This window comes from Schistocerca piceifrons, chromosome 3 (genome assembly GCF_021461385.2).
Source record: "Schistocerca piceifrons isolate TAMUIC-IGC-003096 chromosome 3, iqSchPice1.1, whole genome shotgun sequence".
Lineage (NCBI taxonomy): Eukaryota > Metazoa > Arthropoda > Insecta > Orthoptera > Acrididae > Schistocerca > Schistocerca piceifrons.
Window position 1 is genome coordinate 738,230,613 of NC_060140.1, and position 21,398 is coordinate 738,252,010.

The 21,398-nt window shown below is 37.6% G+C and overlaps 1 protein-coding gene across 1 annotated transcript in view; it reads right to left on the reverse strand.

Annotated features, from left to right (window-relative positions):
- LOC124790164 (brefeldin A-inhibited guanine nucleotide-exchange protein 1) overlaps nucleotides 1-21,398 on the reverse strand; it is a 281,977-nt gene that overhangs the window by 70,837 nt on the left and 189,742 nt on the right. Inside the window, exons 17-19 of the mRNA XM_047257760.1 lie at nucleotides 10,493-10,622; nucleotides 9,072-9,242; nucleotides 7,335-7,462 (exon numbers count right to left, since the gene is read on the reverse strand). Of these exons, the coding sequence (XP_047113716.1) occupies nucleotides 7,335-7,462; nucleotides 9,072-9,242; nucleotides 10,493-10,622 (429 nt within the window). The remainder of the gene's footprint in view (nucleotides 1-7,334; nucleotides 7,463-9,071; nucleotides 9,243-10,492; nucleotides 10,623-21,398) is intronic.

Genomic DNA, 21,398 nt, shown 5'->3' on the forward strand with positions numbered 1-21,398 from the left:
CTGTAAATTAACGAGGATGAGTAGGAAAAACAATCCTGTAATGTTCTAATACAGTATTGGAAATATGCTGCCTAACACAGTCACGTCAATTAAATATCCCGATATAACAAAGCAAACCAATATGAAATAAAATAAGCATGCATGGTCAGTTATAGGGTTCTAGGAAAGTGTAACTGATCTATAAAAAAATAACAGGCACTGAAAATTTATGCAGCCCATTCTTGAACACTGCTTGAGGGTTTGGGATCTCCACCAGGTGGGATTAAAGGAAGATATTGAAGTAATTCAGAAGTGTGCTGCTAGATTTGTTACCAGTAGGTTTGACCGACACATGAAGGGAGATGACGATCTTCCTTATCTGTTATTCCTGTTATGCCTTAGAAGGGTATAACCCTCTGCAATTTTACAGAAGAATAAGTTAGGCATAGGTAAGAAAATTAGCTAGAGATGCAGTTTATAATGACATTTCATCAATAACAATTCTTATAATATCAATATAATGGAAGGAAACATTCCACGTGGGAAAAATTATATATAAAAACAAAGATGAGGTGACTTACCGAACAAAAGCGCTGGCAGGTCGATAGACACACAAACAAACACAAACACACACACAAAATTCAAGCTTTCGCAACAAACTGTTGCCTCATCAGGAAAGAGGTAAGGAGAGGGGAAGACGAAAGGAAGTGGGTTTTAAAGGAGAGGGTAAGGAGTCATTCCAATCCCGGGAGCGGAAAGACTTACCTTAGGGGGAAAAAAGGACAGGTATACACTCGCACACACGCACATATCCATCCACCATAGGGTTGAGATGTGTAGGGTCCTCCTAAATGGGTCAGGTGTGCACCACACATCAGACACAGCTACTCAGGTAGCTAACTGTATGCAGGGTGGATGGATATGTGCGTGTGTGCGAGTGTATACCTGTCCTTTTTTCCCCCTAAGGTAAGTCTTTCTGCTCCCGGGATTGGAATGACTCCTTACCCTCTCCTTTAAAACCCACTTCCTTTCGTCTTCCCCTCTCCTTACCTCTTTCCTGATGAGGCAACAGTTTGTTGCGAAAGCTTGAATTTTGTGTGTGTGTTTGTGTTTGTTTGTGTGTCTATCGACCTGCCAGCGCTTTTGTTCGGTAAGTCACCTCATCTTTGTTTTTATATATAATTCTTATAATATTTATGACAAAAACCACCATCTGCTACTGTCAAATGATTCGCAGCTGCAGTGAATCGGTGTGCTGGAAGACCTACTGAGAGTCGTGTACCTGTGATATCTGTACTAGAGGTACCTCAAGTACTATCCTCTCCAGAAAGTAGAGGTTCTGTCATTATTTGTCCACTTCACTGCGAGTAGCATGTCAATGATAGATCTAGGTGCTCTGTACAGGATGGACAGTGACCAGGGAAAACTCAGGGTGTTCTACCGGTCCCCCTAACCAACAAGTTTGAGATCCTGTCTTTTGCTGAAACTGAGCCAGTGGAAATCACTTCACCTGTTTTGTCCGGTGTCAGGAGGTGGCAAATCCTAAAGGGTAAGGGTCTATTAATCGTCAGCAGTTCAAATATAAGGTGAATGATGGTATTCATTATGGAAATGGCAGCAAGGAACGGGAAAGGATATCAGGTGCGCTAGTATGCCTGGGAGCCTCATACAATATGTTGAAGAGGCTATTCCAGTAGCCATTGACAGAACAGGGTGCAACCAACTGCAGACTGTGGCACACATTGGAACAAATGATGCCTGTCATCTTGGGTCATTCCAGTGACTGGCAGAAAAGGTTGAGAAGACCATCCTTTTGCATGGAGTTGTCCCCAGAACTGATCGTGGTCCTTTGGTTCCGAGTCGAATGGAAGGGCTGACCCAGAGACTTTGAAAGTTATGTAACAAGTTAAGCTGAGACTTCCTGGACTTGCACCATAGGGTTGAGATGTGTAGGGTCCTCCTAAATGGGTCAGGTGTGCACCACACATCAGACACAGCTACTCAGGTAGCTAACTGTATGCAGGGTGCACACAAGGTTTTTTTTTTTTTACATTAGGTGACTCGCCATCCAATCCAAATACTGTCAGCTGTAGGAAACCCCGAAGTATCAGTGTCAGGTCTTAAGAAACACTTCCCACTGGTGAGAGTATTAAAATCATAATGGAACTGCTCAAGCATTCAGAAAAAAGTGCCGGAGATGGAAGCGCTCATGAAAAGCAGTGAAGCTCACATAGTACTAGGTACAGAAAGCTGTGTGAAATCTGAAACTAACAGCACTGAGATTTTTAGTGAAAATTTAAGTGTATATCGAAAGGATAGGCAAATGGAAAATTGGAAGTGGAGGTGTTGTATTTGTTGCAGTAGACAAGTAACTCAAATCCTTCAAGGTAGAAATTGAAGCTATATGTGAGATTGTTTGGGCAGGACTCAGTATCAGCGGTGGGCCTAAAATGATAACTGGATCCTTCTATCATCCACCAAACTCATCTCCTGATGTAACTGAAAACTTTAGAGGAAACCTCATTTCACTTGTATGTAAGTTCCCCAATCATAGCATAATCACTGGTGGAGATTCATCCAACAATTAATTGGGAAAATTACAGTTTTGTTAGTGGTGGGCATGATAAAACATCCTATGGAACTTAGCTAAATGCCTTCTTACAAATGAGATTGTTTATAAATCACTCATGTGACCAGTTCTAGAATATTGCTTAAGTGTCACTTAATTGATTAAAATGTATTTTTTTTTATTTCTAATCCTTTGCCACATCATTTTAATAACTGTGTTAACTTTTTGTGTTACTCTCATTTTGTCTTTCTATTATTCTTTTTTAATTTGGAATCTTTGCACATATGATTTTAATTTCATCGTTGTAATTAATTTTATGTATAAACTTTGAGTCACTGTTTTCTGTTTCATCATTTTAAATTTCTGTCTATGTTATTGCAATCAGTATTTCTATTCCTCATTTTGATTCAGTTTCTTTTTATTTATAGTTCCTTCTTTCATTTAAATCTTCATCTGCATTTTTCTATCCATAGGGCAATAAGAATTTATGTTTTAAATGTTTGTAAAATGATTGTTATAAAAAAAGCATATACTGTAACAAAAAATATATATGTTTGACACCACTGCATAGCAAATATAAAAAGATTTGTTTTTTAATCAATATATCAGCATTTCCAAAAGCTTACATATTATGGTAGTTCATAAGAAAAGGTTAATATGAAGAAAAAATGAGAGCAAACAAAAATGCCAAGCAGATGAAGAAAATGATCTGGAAAAGGATTAGAAATAAAAAATTAAATTTAAATCAATTAGATGAATAAAAATAATGATTAAAGTCTTCTAATACAAAATAAAAAATAAGAAAATTCAATGCACCTGACTGGATTTGAACTCTAAACCTTCAGCATGTCAAAAATGTATCTTAATCACAAGGCTACACAGCAGCACTCTTAACACTATTATTTTTAAGACTCTAGAGCATCTGTGTAATTCTTTTTCATTGCTTACTTGCAACTGAGAGCCCAGTTTGATGAATGGCTGCTGGGTACGATACCTGGGACCCTAAGCAACATCACCGTATAGACGGTTTCTGAAGTCAATACCACTCCTTGGGGTCTTCCCCTGACAGTAGATTTTCATCACAGTACTGTTGGCAAATAGTTGTACAGAGTTTTGTGTCTCCCATTACATTTGTTATCACTAGCAGGATTGCAAACACACTGGTAGAGAGTGGGTTCAGTCTTGGTGCATGAATGACCTTCCATTCTACACACACTAAGCAAATTAGTCCTTTTGGCTGATGATGTAGGTACTATAGTTAGGGGCATAAAAAATTCATACAAATGAAGAAAAAGATAGAATTGAGTGTTTTAATGACATAGCACAAAATTGGCAGTTTTTATGATAGGTCTCAAAATTGCCATTTTCCCTGTTCAATATAAAAATATTGTAAATCTGAGGGCAGTAGTTCACTAATACTAGTAACTGACATGGATCTCGACTTAACTGTCAAGGCTGAGGTCCACTGATAGCCTCACAAGGACCGATCATTGCCCACATACAAAACTGATACCCTGTACGTGACTTCAAATGAAAATACCCCAATTCCAATGAACTTTGTTCTGGTAACAGTTTTATTCGTAGATGTCACATTTCCCAACACTTTTGCACAACAAATCATAGCAAAAATGACACTTTCTTCTTTTTAATTGTTGGTAAGTGTGATATTGGTCAACTGCTACCTCTATTCTAAGTTGGAAGAAAATAAATAAAAAATTGATGAAGAAACCAACAAGCTTCTGAAGAACATGATTAAACAAGTACGTCAGACAGCGATGAAGGAAACAATTAAATCCACCGGATTGCACCTTGAAACCAGGCTGAAAACTTTTATGGACACAGATCTACACAAGTCTTTGCTTCAGACAGTGATATCTATAGTGGATTTTTGGAGTGGGATCAAGGGTCATAAGGTTTGCACGCACAGTATCGGAAAGTTGGTGGTGATCCTTAGCCATATAGTCACTATGATTCACGACCACTGTTGTGGAGCTTTTGTATGTGGAAAAGATGATAAGGTCTGGATTGGCTTACAGTTATAGATAGCTTCCATTTCTTTCAAAGGAAAGGATCAACAATATCACGAAAAGGATAGATTGCTACTGATCGTGAAGATTACATCTTGAGTTGCAGACATGCACAACAAAAACACTGCTGCACATTGAGCATTGCTTTCGGCCAAAGCCTTCATCAGAAAAGGAAACACACACACACACACACACACACACACACACACACACACACACACACACACACACACACACACCCACCTCATGTACACATAATCACTATCTCTGGCCACTGTAGCCAGAATGCAAATGTCACATTGAACAAAAGCAGCAATTGAAGAGACTGCTACCTGGTGGAGCATGCAGGAATTAGATGGCAGCAGGACGAGGCAGCCACATGCAGCTTCGGGAGTCTGTGGGGGAGGGTGAAATGGGGAGCGGAAAACGTGAGTACAGAAGGAGAAAAGACCAGTGGGTACATTGGCAGGGAGCAGTGCACAGTGAAGGTGAGGAATGTGAATTGGGTGGAGGTGATAGGTCAGAGGGGGCGCAATCTGTTGAGTCCAGGGTACGTTGCCAGTAGGTTACCATAGGTTCAGACTGGTATATTTTGGGAGTGGAAAATGTGGTGTAAGAATATCTCCCATCTGTGTAGTTCAGAAAAGCTGACAGTGGAGAGATGGATCCACATGGCCCGCGTTGTGAAGCAACCATTGAAATAAACTTTATGTTCAGCTGCACGTTGTGCCACAGAGTGGCCCCATTTGCTCTTTGCCACAGTTTGGCTGTGGCCATTCCTTCTGGTGGACAGCTGGTTAGTAGTCATACGAACAAAAAAATATGTGCAATGTTTGCAGCAGAGCTGGTATTTGACATGGCTGTTTTCACAGGAGGCCCGGCCTCGGATGGGGTAGGATAACCCTGTGACAAGACAGGAATAGGAAGTGTTGGATAGGTGGTTGGTATTGCACCTGGATCTTCCACAGGGATATGATCCTTGTGGCAAGGGGTTGGGATTAGGAGTGATACAGTATAACCCCACTTTTATGTTACCGGAATTAACGTTTTCCCGCCGTTTACAACATTTTTCATCGTTCCTGTAAAATTTCCTATGACCACAATATTAATTTGCACCCGGTTTTGCGTCAACATATTTACAATTTTCCCCACAATATATGCATTACGAAAAAATATTTGTCGAGAAAAAACATGATGCTGGCATGATGTTGGTTGTACAGTAGCGTTTACAAATATTACGTAGTTAAGTGTCTTGACACCAGGGCGCTCAGCAGACGTGAACCGGTAAACGTGCAAAAATTGGAAAAATTTGAGCCGTATCTCCCGCCACTGCCAAGCACTACTTGGCGTGATGGCTGGTAGGAGTAACTAGGTTTGTTCGAACGAAGATATCATGCCCATTCACAACCATTTCCAAACACTCTACTGCACAAATGAAGTTTCGTGATTGTTGTGATCATTGTGACATCTTTGTCCAATCATATTTAGCGTGTTTCGGCGTTTGGCCTCATGTGGTGCTAGTTGACAGTCATTCACTTTGCATTGCTCAAATACTTTTTAGTTTAAACGCAATGGCAGTTACGAATTTTTTTTCATGCTGAGCAAAACATGTTTCGAGAGTTTATTCTTGTTGTCAGGTGCAGTATTTTCGTGATATTTTTTGTGATGTTACACAGTGTGAGTGATAGCCTGCCTGTGTGGCGTTTTCTACATAACTGAGGAGGCACAGCACCTGATAACCTCAAAAAGGCGACTACAGTGCATGAGAGGCAGAATAACACATATTCAAACACCACACAAAATACTTATGCACATATTTGCACTTGACAACGAGAAAAAAATTCTCGAAACACGTCGTTAAGCATGAAAAAATATGTAACTAGTGCAGTATTTCATTATTTAAATAATGAATGACAGCTATAGGCTTTCCAAAAACATTGATGACAATGTTTGAAATTAAAAATTCTCAAAATGCGCTATTAAGCATGAAAAAATACGTGGCTAGTGCCGTATTTCATTATTTAAATAATGAATGATAGCTGCAGGCTCTCCAAAAACATCGATTACGACTTTTGGCTCTGAGCACCATGGGACTCAACTGCTGTGGTCATCAGTCCCCTAGAGCTTAGAACTACTTAAACCTAACTAACCTAAGGACATCACACACACCCACGCCCTAGGCAGGATTCGAACCTGCGACCGTAGCAGCAGCGCGGCTCCGGACTGGAGCGCCTAGAACCGCACGGCCACCGCGGCCGGCTGATTACGACTTTTGAAATTAGGTCTAACGTTTGCACTTCCCAGACAGTTATCAATTCCAGTTACAGCAGCAGTTCTTATTAGATAATAAACCTTCATTAGATAATAAAAAAGTCCCTGACAAGTCTTTTGCAGCCTTTTATGTACATATATTATACATAAAGTGTGAAAATGCAAGGGGGTATCCTATATGTAACTTTTACAGCTTAAAACATTATTTCCCACATTTTACACCATTTTTCTGAAGTCCCTTGAAAAGTGTAACAGTGGGGTTTCACTGTATATGACTGGACTAGGATGTTGTAGAGGTTGGGTGGACAACGGAACACTACTTTAGGAGAAGTGGTAAGGATCTGAGGTAGAATGTCTCTCATATCAGACAGATAATCAAATCCCTGACAAAGGATCTCTCTCTCTCTCTCTCTCTCACACACACACACACACACACACACACACACACAAATAATAAATAAAAGGCATAAGTTTGACAAGATGCTCACCTGACATAAGGCTCTTACGAAATCAACAATTGCATCTCCATCAAGCCTTGTTGAACCAGTGAATATTCTGTCCACAGCAACAACTACACTCTGGGAGCTTGTTTCCCCTATTGATTCTTTCACACTTGCTGAAAAAAAACAAAGTGTAATATTCCTTTAGATACAAATTCTGCAACTGATCATCAATGAAAATGAGGAAAAATGCATTAGTACCTGTCTGAAGTAAACAGGCTAATGCACCTGAAAATCAAGAGGGCCCAGGAGAAAACATGAGGTAGATGTCTGCATGAGAATCTTCCATTTTATTATATGTGTGCCTACAAACTGTTTCACTTCAAAGATATACACTAGTCTGAATCTCTGTCTGTGCATGAGCAATATTGACTGAAAAATCTGCTTCTCTGACAATTGCATTACTTATTCCACTCAGACCAACAACATGGTTCACAAAGTGATTTCCCATACCATCTTAATCAGACACAATATTGCTGACTCATTCCAGAAACATTAAAGTGCATCATATTAAATCTCTGCTAGAAAACCATCAATACTTTCATCTCAAAGGTTATAATTTTAGTAAGTCATTCCCCAAAATTCCCTCAACACCTTGCAGAGTAACTCACTGTCACTTTCCCCTTATCAGAAACATTCTAGGCATATCCTGTGCATCTCTTCAATCAGATTTCATGTTCTACGGTTAATCTGTTTTAACATGACACCTCAGGCTGCCAAACATGTCATGTAATCCCTCCTCTCTCTACTTACTCCTATTCCCACCTGGAAACCCCATTCTCATCAACAATCAAGGAACACGTGAGACCGTGACAGTCAGTCACTACCTGACATGAACAACTGTTCAACTTCATATGTCGACTGCTACTGAGAATAAATGACACTCGCAGAGATGTGACTGATAACACAAAATATTCTATTTCGCTGTATGCTCTGCAACATAACTGACATGACGTTGATGCTCTGTTTGAGGTAAGAGATTTATGTTGTTTTCACATGTACCAGCACCTTAGGATTGTGCAAGGGGAAATTTGGCTCCTGCATGAACTACACTACGAACCTGCCATTATATTCTTTCCCTCATGTTATCAGTTCCTTCATATTTGCACCTATGTAGTCACACTTATTCTCTTTTTTTATTTTTGTGGCTGCTATTTCTTTTTGAGTGTTTGTGGCTGCTAGTTTTCTGTAGTTCATTTTCTCTTTCCTTATACTAAAAATAGCAGTCAGGCCAGCTCTCAATTATATTGTTCTGATTTTAGACCTATTCTGTTAACACTAAAATCTAAATTTTGCTCTCATACTGTGTACTGTGCTAAACTATTTCCCTTGACTCAGATTCTGCATGACTTTCCTACTAAGTTTCTTAGTAACCCTACTTTCCGCAAGGTATTACTTTCCTTCAACAGTTAACATACTGAACAGAATTCTCTAATAAAACATACTATCTACTGGCTACAATTACAAAATTTTGTTAATCACATTCAATTAATGGCAGTGAATCACAATCTCTTATTAAATAATTAAATTGAAAATATACCAATGAAGCAATCTCTGTATTTCAAATGTGGAATGCTAATAGATTTGCATGGAATTTCAGGAATCTGCTCTCATTCCAATCATATAAAGTTTTACTACTAATGAAACCACAACTGGAACTTTGCATATTGTACTAACTTTCAACAGTGCTCTCTTGAATAACAATATCTGACTTGTCTTACTTACGGTCTAAAGAGCTTAGGTTCAGTTTCAAAGGATCAGAATGATGGTAGTCTGTGTGGTTTGCTCTGGGTCCAGATATGAACTGTGGCCTTACTCCAGTTCCAACAAGCTGAGCTAGTTCCAGTTGAGATATACATTTAACTATGTCCAGCCATGAGGTACCAAGATAATTGCCTGAAACCAAAATTCAGTTACACTGTCATCAGTATGAGTACATATTAATTGTACGTTATTCTTAAATTTGAAAGCAATAACAAAAATTATTACAACATTTTTGTCCCAAATACGTAAAAGTTTATGTGAATCTAAGTGTCGTACTTACATAAGAAATCACTGAGGACCAAGATCATAAACTTTTCTGTATCCATAAGCTTGTACATTGTTCAGTGGCTGGAAACCATTGTGATATATTCAGATCTATTTTTCAGTTGTTTACTGTTTAAAAATATGCATCACAATTTGTGTGATATGCTTACAAGGAAAGTCCCTATGTAGAGGTGTTTCTCACCTTCAATACACAACAAAAAGTAAATAGTATCACCTATGCTACATTCAAGTTCTGACTTGGTTGTTCTTTTCTACCTATCTTATACGCAATATTTTCACCACGTGATTACACATAAATTTTAAGTGCAAATAATTATTACAGAAACAGTTGACTGAAGATAACAGTTGCACTAAGCAAACTGAGCACAAGTCAGTTGCTGCACCATTATAGCTGTCCACTTTAAGATTGCATTCATAAGAACAATGTGTGGTGCTCAATCCTGAAATGTTTAAGCTGTTAGGTATTTTACATACAGCATCACAGTGTATATATTCTCTCATGAAATTTGTAGTAAATAATCCATTACAATCCCTAATGAGTAATGACACCCATAACTAAGATACCAGAAGAAAAAGTTACCTCCATTAAAACTGACACTACTTTAAAAGGAGTGCATAATGTTGTAAACAAAATCTTTGTTCACCTATTCAATGGAAAAAGTTAAATTTGACTGTAAGCTTTAAAAGTTCCTTGTGAGCGACCCCTTCTAATCCAGAGAATAATTTTTATTTAGAAACTAACTGATTATCTAGTGCAAAAGTACTACAGGCTCATATTATTAAAACAAACTCTTTTTCCATTATGTGAACTCATCTGTAAATGGTCAGCTTGCAGCCATATTTAAATATCAATTACGTTAATACCCTCTCAACTGACTCATTGCCCATCATCATGATGTGTCATGCAAAGTGACCCATGGAATATATAACCAACCAATCAATCAATCTAAATATCTCTACCAACTCTGTTATTATATTTAACTTTCTGAGCACTTTTAGACCACCATACTGTCATGTCTGATCAGACACGAACAATGGTTTTCAAATGGCTCAATTCAATTTACATAACTGTAGCAGAAAACACTTAGAATACTCACCATCAGTATGTGCAACTGTTATCAGGGTCTTTATGGTATCAATATTTTTTGCCTTCATCTCTGTGATTGGTGAATTGGCAGTAAGGAGTGTAAATCGTGCTAAAGCTTGAACATATGCATCTCTTTCCAGCTGAAAAATGAAATGTTGCCTTGATCAGAGTCCATTTCTATGATATTATTAACACATGTCTATGAATATCTTTAACTCACAGTCAAAATCTTCAAAGTAAAAGTACAATAAACAAGGACAGACTATTAAGTAAAGTATCTTCTGCAATTATATATTTCAGACCTGATGTTTACGTATCTGTCAGCGATCTCAATCCTACAGATTAGTAAGACATTTCAGCACTAAAGGTAAATAAGGAACAGGACTCCAAAATCAGAAAAAGAAAAATGATAAATACAATATCTTTCAAAATCTGTTTCCTTTCTCATGAGAAAAGTAAAGATAGGAAAGGCTGAAGAGTAAGGAACAATTATAGATCTCAAACTTTGTAAGTCCTAGCTCCCAAATCTCCAAGTGGCAGAAATCACTACCCTTGATAGTTTATAAAGTTATGAGACAGAATTGTTGGCTAATACTTATCTTCAGATGAAATGTTAATACTGCTGAATGACAAATATGAAATTACATATACTATCCTATTTTTCAGAACTGATAGTTTTGTCCTTACGGAAGAGAGAGGAATGAATATTGGGAAAGATTAAAAAGAAAGTGAGGCCATTACACACCAGGATGAGAGGAACCCACTGCAAAAGTGGGTCCCTTCATGCTAATATATCCTGTCCAAGCCATTTCATCTCTGCATAACTATTCCAACATATTAACTGTATTCAAGCCTTGGTCTCCCTCTAAACTTTTTATTATGCACACTTCCATATATTACCAACTCCTTCATGTGTCAGGAAGTGCACTAACAACCAATCACTTCTATTAGTAGGTTTCGTTTTTACCAATTCGATTCAGTTCACTAGTTACTTGATCTCCTCATGAAATATTCAGCATTCTTCTGAAGTATCACATATCAAAATATTCTGTTCTCTGTTTGTTTGAACTGTTTACCGTACACATTACACTTCTTCACTTTGGACAAATATCCTCCGAAAAGACTTGCTAACATTTAAATTTATATTAGATGTTAAATTTCTCATTTCTGAATTTATTTTCTTGCTATTGCCAGTCTGCATTTTATATCCTCACTAATTGGCCATCAGTCATTTTGCAACACAAACTGCAAAAGTGATCTACTACTAATAAAACCTTATTTCCTAATCTAATTCAGTTAGCTTTGTCAGACTACACTCCACTCTTAGTGAATTAATAAATTAACTTTACATTACTTTTCATGTGGTTGGCAGCACTGGTGCAGATCGCACATGCTTGAATATTAAGCTTGTGAAGATAAGTCTATAATAACTGTCAATTAAGTTAATATTACACCATAATTAAGTTAATTAGAGTCTGTTTTATATTATCTACTGAAGTTTTCACTCGTTTCAAAGTATTTCCTGAAGAAAAAAAATAAATAAATAAAAAATCCACACATAAGGGCCGATCTCTGCGTACTTTAGACGTAGGTTGACATACAAATTTACGATCTTTCTTGAAGTATTAAGTGAAGAATTTAGGTTGTTTTCATTACACATATATTTAGTAGTGTCATATCTACTTGGGGAATTAAAGGTTTTAAGTTCTATCTTATTTCCTTTCAAAACACGTAAAGTACATATTGCACATACACGATCTTAGGCCTAATTTTTAGGGTCTACAAGTTTTGATTTTTAACGTTAGTTTAACTGCATTACATTACTATATTAATAGTACACATGTATATTAGTGCTCCACATAACTTTAGTGACTTTTGTGATCTGTAGTTAATAGAATATTACTGATATTGCCTAGATAAATTTTGCAAAAAATATTGTAAACAACCATGAGCGAGAAGTGTTTGAGCTGCCGTCGAAAAGCCAGTTCTGGGGTTCTGTGCAGCTGTTGTGGCAGCCCTTCAGGCTGAACTGGATAGTGCTAGGGAGGAACTGATGAGGTTAAGGGGGGAGGAGGGTGAAGACAGGTGGGAAGTTGTAGCAAGGGTTGGGTTGTTTGGGGGAGGAGACCAGACAGCGAAGTCATCGGTCTCATCGGATTAGGGAAGGACGGGGATGGAAGTCGGCCGTGCCCTTTCAAAGGAACCATCCCAGCATTTGCCTGGAGCGATTTAGGGAGATCATGGAAAACCTAAATCAGGATGGCCAGACGCGGGATTGAACCGTCGCCTTCCCGAGTGCGAGTCCAGTGTGCTAGCCACTGCACCACCTTACTCAGTTTGTAGCAAGAAACAGGGGCCACAGAAAGAGAGCAGTATCAGACAGTTTCATCATTGGCACAAACAACAGATTTGCCTTGCTACCTCAGTCAGCTAAGGAAGAGGCTCAAGTAGATGTAAGTGTAGTCGGCACTCAACAGACTTTCACTAGGAAATCAACTGTTGCAATAAAAGTAGAAAGTAGAAGGAAAGTTCTATTGTTAGGTAGTAGCCATGGAAGAGGTGTGGGCCAGATTTTGCAGGAAAAATTAGGTGACAGGTCCCAGGTCACATGTATTTCAACCCCAGTGCATGTCTTAGCCAAGTGATAGAAGATGTAGGATCATTGTGCTGAGGTTTTACAAAGCAGGATCATGTTGTGGTAGTGGGTGGAGTGAGAAACAGTATTGATAGGGATCAGGGCTACAATATTGAGTGTGACCATAGCATCTGCAATGAACAATACAAATGTTGGCTCAGTTCCTGCTTTCATGCGGTATGACCGGCCCCAATTGAACACCTCTGCCAGGAGGGTCAATATGGAGCTAGATCAGCTGCTGGGCGGCTACTTTGTCAGGCATAGGTTGGGTTCCTGTTGATGGTATTGGTAGGTGGGACTTCACAAGACATGGTCTGCATCTCAACAGGGAAGGGAAGGGAAGGGAAGGGAAGGGCAAACTGGCTGGGATGATAGCAAAATCTTGGAGGGAGGAGGGGGGGGGGGGCATCACAAACTCATGGGAGTACTTTTTTAGGCTAAGATCAATGTCCAACCATCCCACTTTGATTAAAATTAAGCTTAATGAGAAGTTCAGACAGGCAGGTACTAGAGATGTGAAAATATGACAAGATTAACATAAAAGAACAGTGAAAAATAATGTTAATATATTGCATCAGAATATCAGGGGTTTAAAAAACAAAGTAGATGAGCTTCTTGTTTGTTTAGAAGATTTAGAAACTAAGGGTGGAATAGATGTACTATGCCTGTCTGAACATCATATAGTCACAGGTAAGGAAATGGTAAATGTAGGTGGATATAAGCTTTCAGCTCAGTAGAGACACTATGAAGAGAGGAGGAGTTGCCATATATGTTAAAATCAGTCACAGTGTGAAAAATTTGGAAACTAAAATTTTTTGCATAGAGCAACATATAGAAGCATGTGCATGTGAGCTTAAACTAAATAATGGCACTTTTTCTTTAAAGTCAGTACCACCATTAGACTTGTTTATTTACAGCGTTACATTTACACTTAACAATCATAATTTTGGCTTCAAAGTGCCATTATCAAGTGTTTTAAGTGTTATAAATTGCCTAAGATGGCATACTGTCATATTAAAATACAATATTAGTGACATTATCAAGTGTTTTAAGTGTTATAAATTGCCTAAGGTGGCATACTGTCATATTAAAATACAATATTAGTGTATATATGACAGTATGCCATCTTAGGCAATTTATAACACTTAAAATACTTGATAATGGTACTTTGAAGCCGAAATCATGATTGTGTAAGTGTAAATGTAACAATGTAAATAAATAACAGTCTAATGGCGGTACTGACTTTAAAGAAATATATTATGACTGTGGCCTCGCATTATGACAAAATTATTAAATAATGGCACATTTATAATTGTAGCCGTGTATAGGTCCTCAACTATTTTTGAAAAAAATGGAATCTTTGTTGTGCTACCTGTCAGACAAAGGAAAGCAAATTATTGTTTGTGGGGATTTCAACATAGATTTTCTGAAGGAGTCCAACAGAAAGCTTGACCTTGAAGTAGTACTTGTTTTTTTTTTCAATTTGACATCAGTTATTGATTTTCCTACTTGGCTGGTGCAGTAAAGCAGCACACTGATATATTACGTTTTCATATACCAAGATAAATTTAATCAAATAAAAATTTTTCGTGTTAAGAATGGTCAGTCTGATCATGATGCACAGCTAGTTACAGTATATGATATAGCTCCATACAGTAATGCAAAACAGTCCTCCAAAATAGTGTGTTCCATTAATAATTTAACAATTCAAAATTTTAGTTAACATGATGCCGATTTAAAATTTTACCAATTTCATGGTACCTTTGTGACTATATTTCAAAACAGTTTCCCTAAGAAAACAGTGAAATATAATTGTAAGAAACCATCTAAATGCTATGGCTTACTATCTTGTAAACAGAAAAGGGAATTTATCTTATAGCTAGGAAGAGTAATGATCCCGAAACAGTGAAACATTATAAAAACTACAGCACTGTATTAAGAAAAAGTTATTAAAAAGTCCAGAAGTATGTGTATTATGTCTGAGCGCATCTCACAATAAAATTAAAACAATTTGGAATATTGTGAAAATGGAAACAGGGCAACCTAGAGCACAGGACGACTGTATTTCTATCAAACACAATGAAAAGTTTCTTAACAAGAAGTTACAAGTAGAAAACATTTTTACTAATCATTTTTAAGTGTTGTAGAGAAAATAGGATCCCGCTATTCATTAGAAAATGTAAGGCATTATATGGAAGAGGCAGTATCTATGCAATTTGATAAAATTGAAATTCAACCCACGTCTCCTACTGGAATTAGGAAAATAATAAATTCACTCAAAAGTGAAAGCTCACATGGAATCGATGTCAGTTCCAACTGAGTACTCTAAAAGATTGTTCCCAACAAATAAGTAGTATTCTCAGCCACATATGTAGTAGCTCACTGAAACAGGGCATTTATCCAGATAGACTGAAATATGCTATTGTTAAACCAATGTATACAAAATGTGGTAGATTTGATGCTAACAACTACCGCCCAATCTCACTCCTGACAGCTTTATCCAAAATTCTTGAAAAAGTAATGTATTCAAGAATAGCATCACATATTCGTAAAAATGAAGTACTAACAAAATGTCAATTTGGCTTTCAGAAATGCTTTTCAACAGAAAATGCTATATATGCTTTCACTGATCAAATATTAAATGCGTTGAATAACCAAACATCACCCATTGGCATATTTTGTGATCTCTTAAAGGCTTTTGATGATGTGAATCATGAGATTCTTCTAGATGAGCTTAAGTATTGTGGTATGACTGGGACAGTGCACACATGGTTTAATTAATACTTAAGTGGAATAATGCAGAAGGCTGAAATTAACAGTACAGATAGTCTGAAAAAACCAACAGAGTTCTCTAACTGGGGAGGTATCAAGAATGGTGTCCCACAGGGTTCAGTCTTAGGTCCCTTACTGTTCTTGATATACACAGTGTAATTTTTAAGTTAACAAACCGGAATAACTCAAAAAATAAGCTTCTCATGAAAAAATGTGTAGAATCCAAAGTTGATTATTTTCGAGGGGGGACATTTGCTGGTGCTAAAATTAGACTGCCACCCCAGCCCCCTGGGGGTGGGGTGGGAGGCAACTTTAAAATTTCAAATGGGAACTCCACCTTTTTATTGCAGAATAACTACATACATTTTGTCTTAAACATTTGTTTTGATTCTTGGCAGTTGGTGCTGCAATTCAAGAAAATCCATGTTCTCATTTTTACTTTGTAAATTTTGATTCGCTGAAACTAAAACTCCCCCTCTCCCCATAGGGTGGGGTTTGAGAGAGAGGAATTAAGAGTTTTACAAATGTTGACCCAAATATTAACTTTTTCCGCGGATTCGGATAAGTTTTTTTGTTTTGTGTTCACGAGGCCACAGAACTTTTAATTATCAAACAAATCATCTGACTAGCTGATTAACTAACCAAACTCCTACTTACTAACAAGTGAACTCATTAACTAAAAAACAAACTGACTCATGAACCTAATTTTTTATTAGATTCAGAGTAATCACTCTTGTTTGCTGAGACGTCTCACAACTGGTGTGCTTGCTTAGTTTGAGTCATTTAGTTTCGGGTGGAAAAATGTAGAAAACGACATTCACAAATCACATTGTTCATACCTTTATTTTATTTCGGAATATCACGGCTGTTACGTCACTTACATTTTTAGAATTATGTACACTAATCAATATCCCACTCAGCCCTGATCGATAATCAAGGCTCTTATGCAGCCCTTGCTGATGAGCAGCGTGATGTTTGAGAGTGTCGCCAATAGGTAGCGCAGGGACGAGAAATTCGCTCTTTCTCATAATAAGACTGGGCTTCAGAAATTCTAAGTATTAATGTAATAAACACAGTGTACCTTTTACCCATCTGAGCATTCAGACAGCAGTACTTTGTTTATAACAATTGTCTTTTGGGTGACTTATGTTTGATTACCTTGTGTGACTGCATTCGCGGCTGTTGCTCACTACCAGTCGCGCTTGACATGGAGTTAGTATTGCGCGGCGGAATTACGCCAAGCGAGCCGCTTCTCACTCACAGAAATTCTAATACTGCCTTTCTCGACACCCCATATCTTTCCTCTCTTGAGATTAATAGGTGGCGTATATGTCATTATGAATTATCTTTCTGTGGAAGAAAAAATTGAGATGGTGTAAATTTATGGAGGAAGTGGGAAAAATTTTGACGATGCAGTTTCGCTTTATGTGCAGCATTTTCCTGGCCAAGTATGATCACGGTCCTCCTTTGTTTGAGTTATTAAACAATTTACTGCAGAAGGTAGTGTGAACCAGAAAAAAAGCCCGTGCAGCTACTGTTTGTGGAGAAAACAATCAAGTGGCAGTCCTAGCTGCTGTGGTTCATAATCCACGTGTGAGCACAAGGGAAATATCAAGGCAATCAGGAATTTCACACGAGTGTTTGGAAAATCCTAAAGCTCCAAAAATTTCATCCATACCATGTATCCATTCATCAGGATCTACATGACGATGACTTCCAAAACCGTCTAATGTTTTGTCACTGGGCAGTTCAGTGAATGCAAACAAATCAGAACTTTTTGCCAGAGTACTTTTCTCTGATGAGGCGACATTCACAAACCACGGTGAAGTTAATTGCCATAACATGCATTACCGGAGAGAACAGAACCCACACTGGATTCGAGAAGTCAACCATCAGCGACCCTGGTCAGTTAATGTTTGGTGTGGTATAATTGGCGATAAACTGATCGGTCCATATTTTATCGATGGTAATTTGAATGGTAACAAGTATCGAAACCTACTTGAAAATGAACTGCCAGATCTACTTGAAGACTTGAGCATCAAACTTTGACAAACATGTGGTTTCAACATGATGGTTGTCCAGTGCATTATTCATTAGTAGAACGCGATGTACTAGATCGACTTTACCATGGTTGCTGGACCGGCAGGGCAGACCTGTGAATTGTCCAGCCAGATTGCCTTACCTTACCTCACCAGATTTTTTCTTATGGGGTTATCTGAGAAATATCGTTTATCAGGAAATGCCTACCACTCGCGAAAACATGCTGCAAAGAATAAGAGATGCTTGCGCTCTAATTACACCAGACATGTTATCAAGATGTGTGCAGGGATTTACAGCATGAGTCAATAAATGCATCAAAGGTGGAGGTAGTCTCTTTGAACATTTGATTTCATAAAACGGTGAGATGCAAGGGATTTACAGGCAACAAGCAAGCCGAAAGTGAGAGGCGAGGGGCGCACTGGAAACCAGCATCCCGAAATTCATTTTCTTGCAAGTATTTGCAAATAACAAACAATAAAACGAAACTAATCGTTTCTTTTCAAGACTACCAAATCTTAAGCAGGAATACGTTCATCTTTAGTTAGCGAGTGGGTTAGTCTTTGACTTTGTTTACTCCGTGAGTTAATGAGTTCACTTGTTAGAAAGTAGGATGTTTGGTTAGTTAGTTAGTCAGATGATTTGTTTGATAGTTAAAAGTTGTGTGGCCTCACGACCACAAAACAAACAAAACCTATCCAAATCTGTGGAAAAAATTAATATTTGGGTCAACATTTGTAAAACTCTAAATTCTTCTCTCTCAAACCCCACCCTACGGGGGGAAAGGGACAGTTTTAATTTTAGTGAATCAAAATTTAAGAAGTAAATAAATATTTTTTATTTATCTGTAACCATTTTCCACGCAAAAGTGAGAACATGGATTTTCTCGAACAACAGCGCCAACTACCAAAAAACAAAACAAATGTTTAAGACAAAGTGTACGTAGTTTTTTATGTACAATCTGATTCTGCAATAAAAAAAATGGGGGTTCCCATTTGAAATTTTAAAGTTGCCTCCTGCCCCACCTCAAGGGGGCTGCGGTGGCGGGATAATTTTAGAACCAGCAATTTGTCCCCCTAAAAAATAATTAACTTTGGATTCTACAGATTCTACACATATTTTTGTGTGAAGCTTATTTTTTGAGTTATTCCGGTTTGTCAACTTAAAATTTACACCCTGTATATTAATGACTTGCCACTCTATATTCACGAAGATGCAAATCTAGGTTTTTTCCCTGATGATAGAAGTATAGTAATCACACCCAAGAAGCAAGAATCAGCTGAGGAAATTGCAACCAATGTCTTTCAGAAAATTATTAAGTGATTTTCTGCAAATGGTCTTTCACTAGATTTTGAGAAAACACAGTTTATACAATTCTGAACAGTAAATGGCATAACACCATTGATAAATGTAGACTATGAACAGAAGTCTGTTGCTAAGGTAGAATGCTCAAAATTTCTGGGTGTGTGTACTGATGAGAAATTGAATTGGAAGAAACACATTGATAATCTGCTGAAACGGTTAGGTTCAGCTACTAATGCTATCGGGGTTATTGCAAATTTTGGTGATAAACATATCAGTAAATTAGCCTACTATGCCTATTTTCATTCACTGCTTTCATGTGGCATCATATTTTGGGGCAATTTGTCATTAAGAGAAAAAGTATTCATTGCACAAAAGCTTGTAATCAGAATAATAGCTGGAGCCCACCCAAGATCACATTGCAGACATTTATTTAAGGAACTCAGGATATTCACAGTGCCTTCATAATACATATATTCTCTTATGAAATTTGTCATTGATGACCCATCCCAATTCAAAAACAGCAGTGAAGTGCACAGCTACAACACTAGAAGAAAGGATGATATTCACTATTCTGGGTTAAATCTCACTTTGGCACAGAAAGGGGTGCCACAAAAAATCTTTGGTCATTTGCCAAATAGTATTAAAAGTCTGATAGATAGCCAACCAACATTGAAAAGCAAATTAAAAGAATTTCTGAATGACAACTCCTTCTACTCAATAGATGAATTCTTAGATATGAAGTAGTAACTGTGGAAAAAAATTAATTAACTAATTTGTGTAAAGACAACTTATGTTAAAGGACACATTCCAAATCATTACAAAATGTCATATTCATGATCTATGGAACAAGGATTAATGTATGTATGTATGTATGTATGTATGTATGTATTTATACATCTATCTATCTATCTATCTATGTACACATGTGCCTGCCTGCCTGCCCCCCCCCCCCCACCCCTCCCCCTCGCACCCACAGAGAGACAAAGACAAACCTGGGGCTGGACATGGTAGCCACAGGCGTGTGAATTTGTGAAAACTATATATCTGAGGGATGACTTTGTCAAAAAGGTTTAATAATTCTCATTCTTTTTTTATGCATATCTATAATTCAATATGGTGAGTAGCAATCTATCCTTTCCATATTGTTGTTATTCTACCATGGACTTCCTACTGTTTAATTTTATTGATGTGTGTCTTATCACCTCTGTTCAAGACATTATCCATTCTAACCTGCTGCTCTTCCAAACCCACTGAGAGGATTGCAATGCCATCAGCAAATCTCAAAGTTTTTATTTCAATTCCTTGTACACTAATTCTCTTCAAAAATTCTTTCTTTGTTTCCTTTACGGCTTTCTCACTGTACAAGGTGAATAACATCGGTTATAGGTGACAACCCTGTAACACGCCATTCTCAACTACATCTTCTCTTTCATTCCTTTCAACTCTTGTAACTCCAGTCTGATTCTATATGAGTTGTGCATCACCTTTACCCCTGAAAGCTTCAGAATTTTAAAGGGTACATTCCAGTCAGTACTGTAAAAAGCTGTTTCTAAATCTACAAATGTTGTAAATATGTTTGCTTTCCTTCAACATATCTTCTATGATAGGGTCAGTATCGTCTTGTGTGTTCCTGCACATCTTTGGAACCCAAACTGATCTTTTTGAGGTCAGCTTCTGCCTATTTTTCTATTCTTCTGTAAATAATCTGTGTCCGTATTTTGAAATCATGTGTTATCATCTTGAAGTCTAAGGGCTTTTTGCCCAGCTCAAATCGTGCACACCACGTGGACTAGTTAAGTCATTGCTGGCTCTCCCATGGAGGTCAATAATCAGAGGGAATATTGCCTTCTCCAGATGCCTTGTTTTGACTTAGGCCTTTGAGCACTGTGTGAAATTCTTCTCACAGTGTCATATCTCTCATCTGATCATTACTTACTTCCTCTTCTTTTTCTATAACATTGTGCTGAAGTACATTTACCATGTATACCCCTTCTATACATAGTACAACCATGATAATCAAACACTTGGATAATCCAGCAAACCTGTTGTCTCACTGAGCAGTTTCATTAAAACAAACAAAATCAAACAATAGCAAATCCAGCACGGAATGTAACAATATTATGAATATGATAGTCACTACACACCATATAGTGGAGATGTTGAGTTG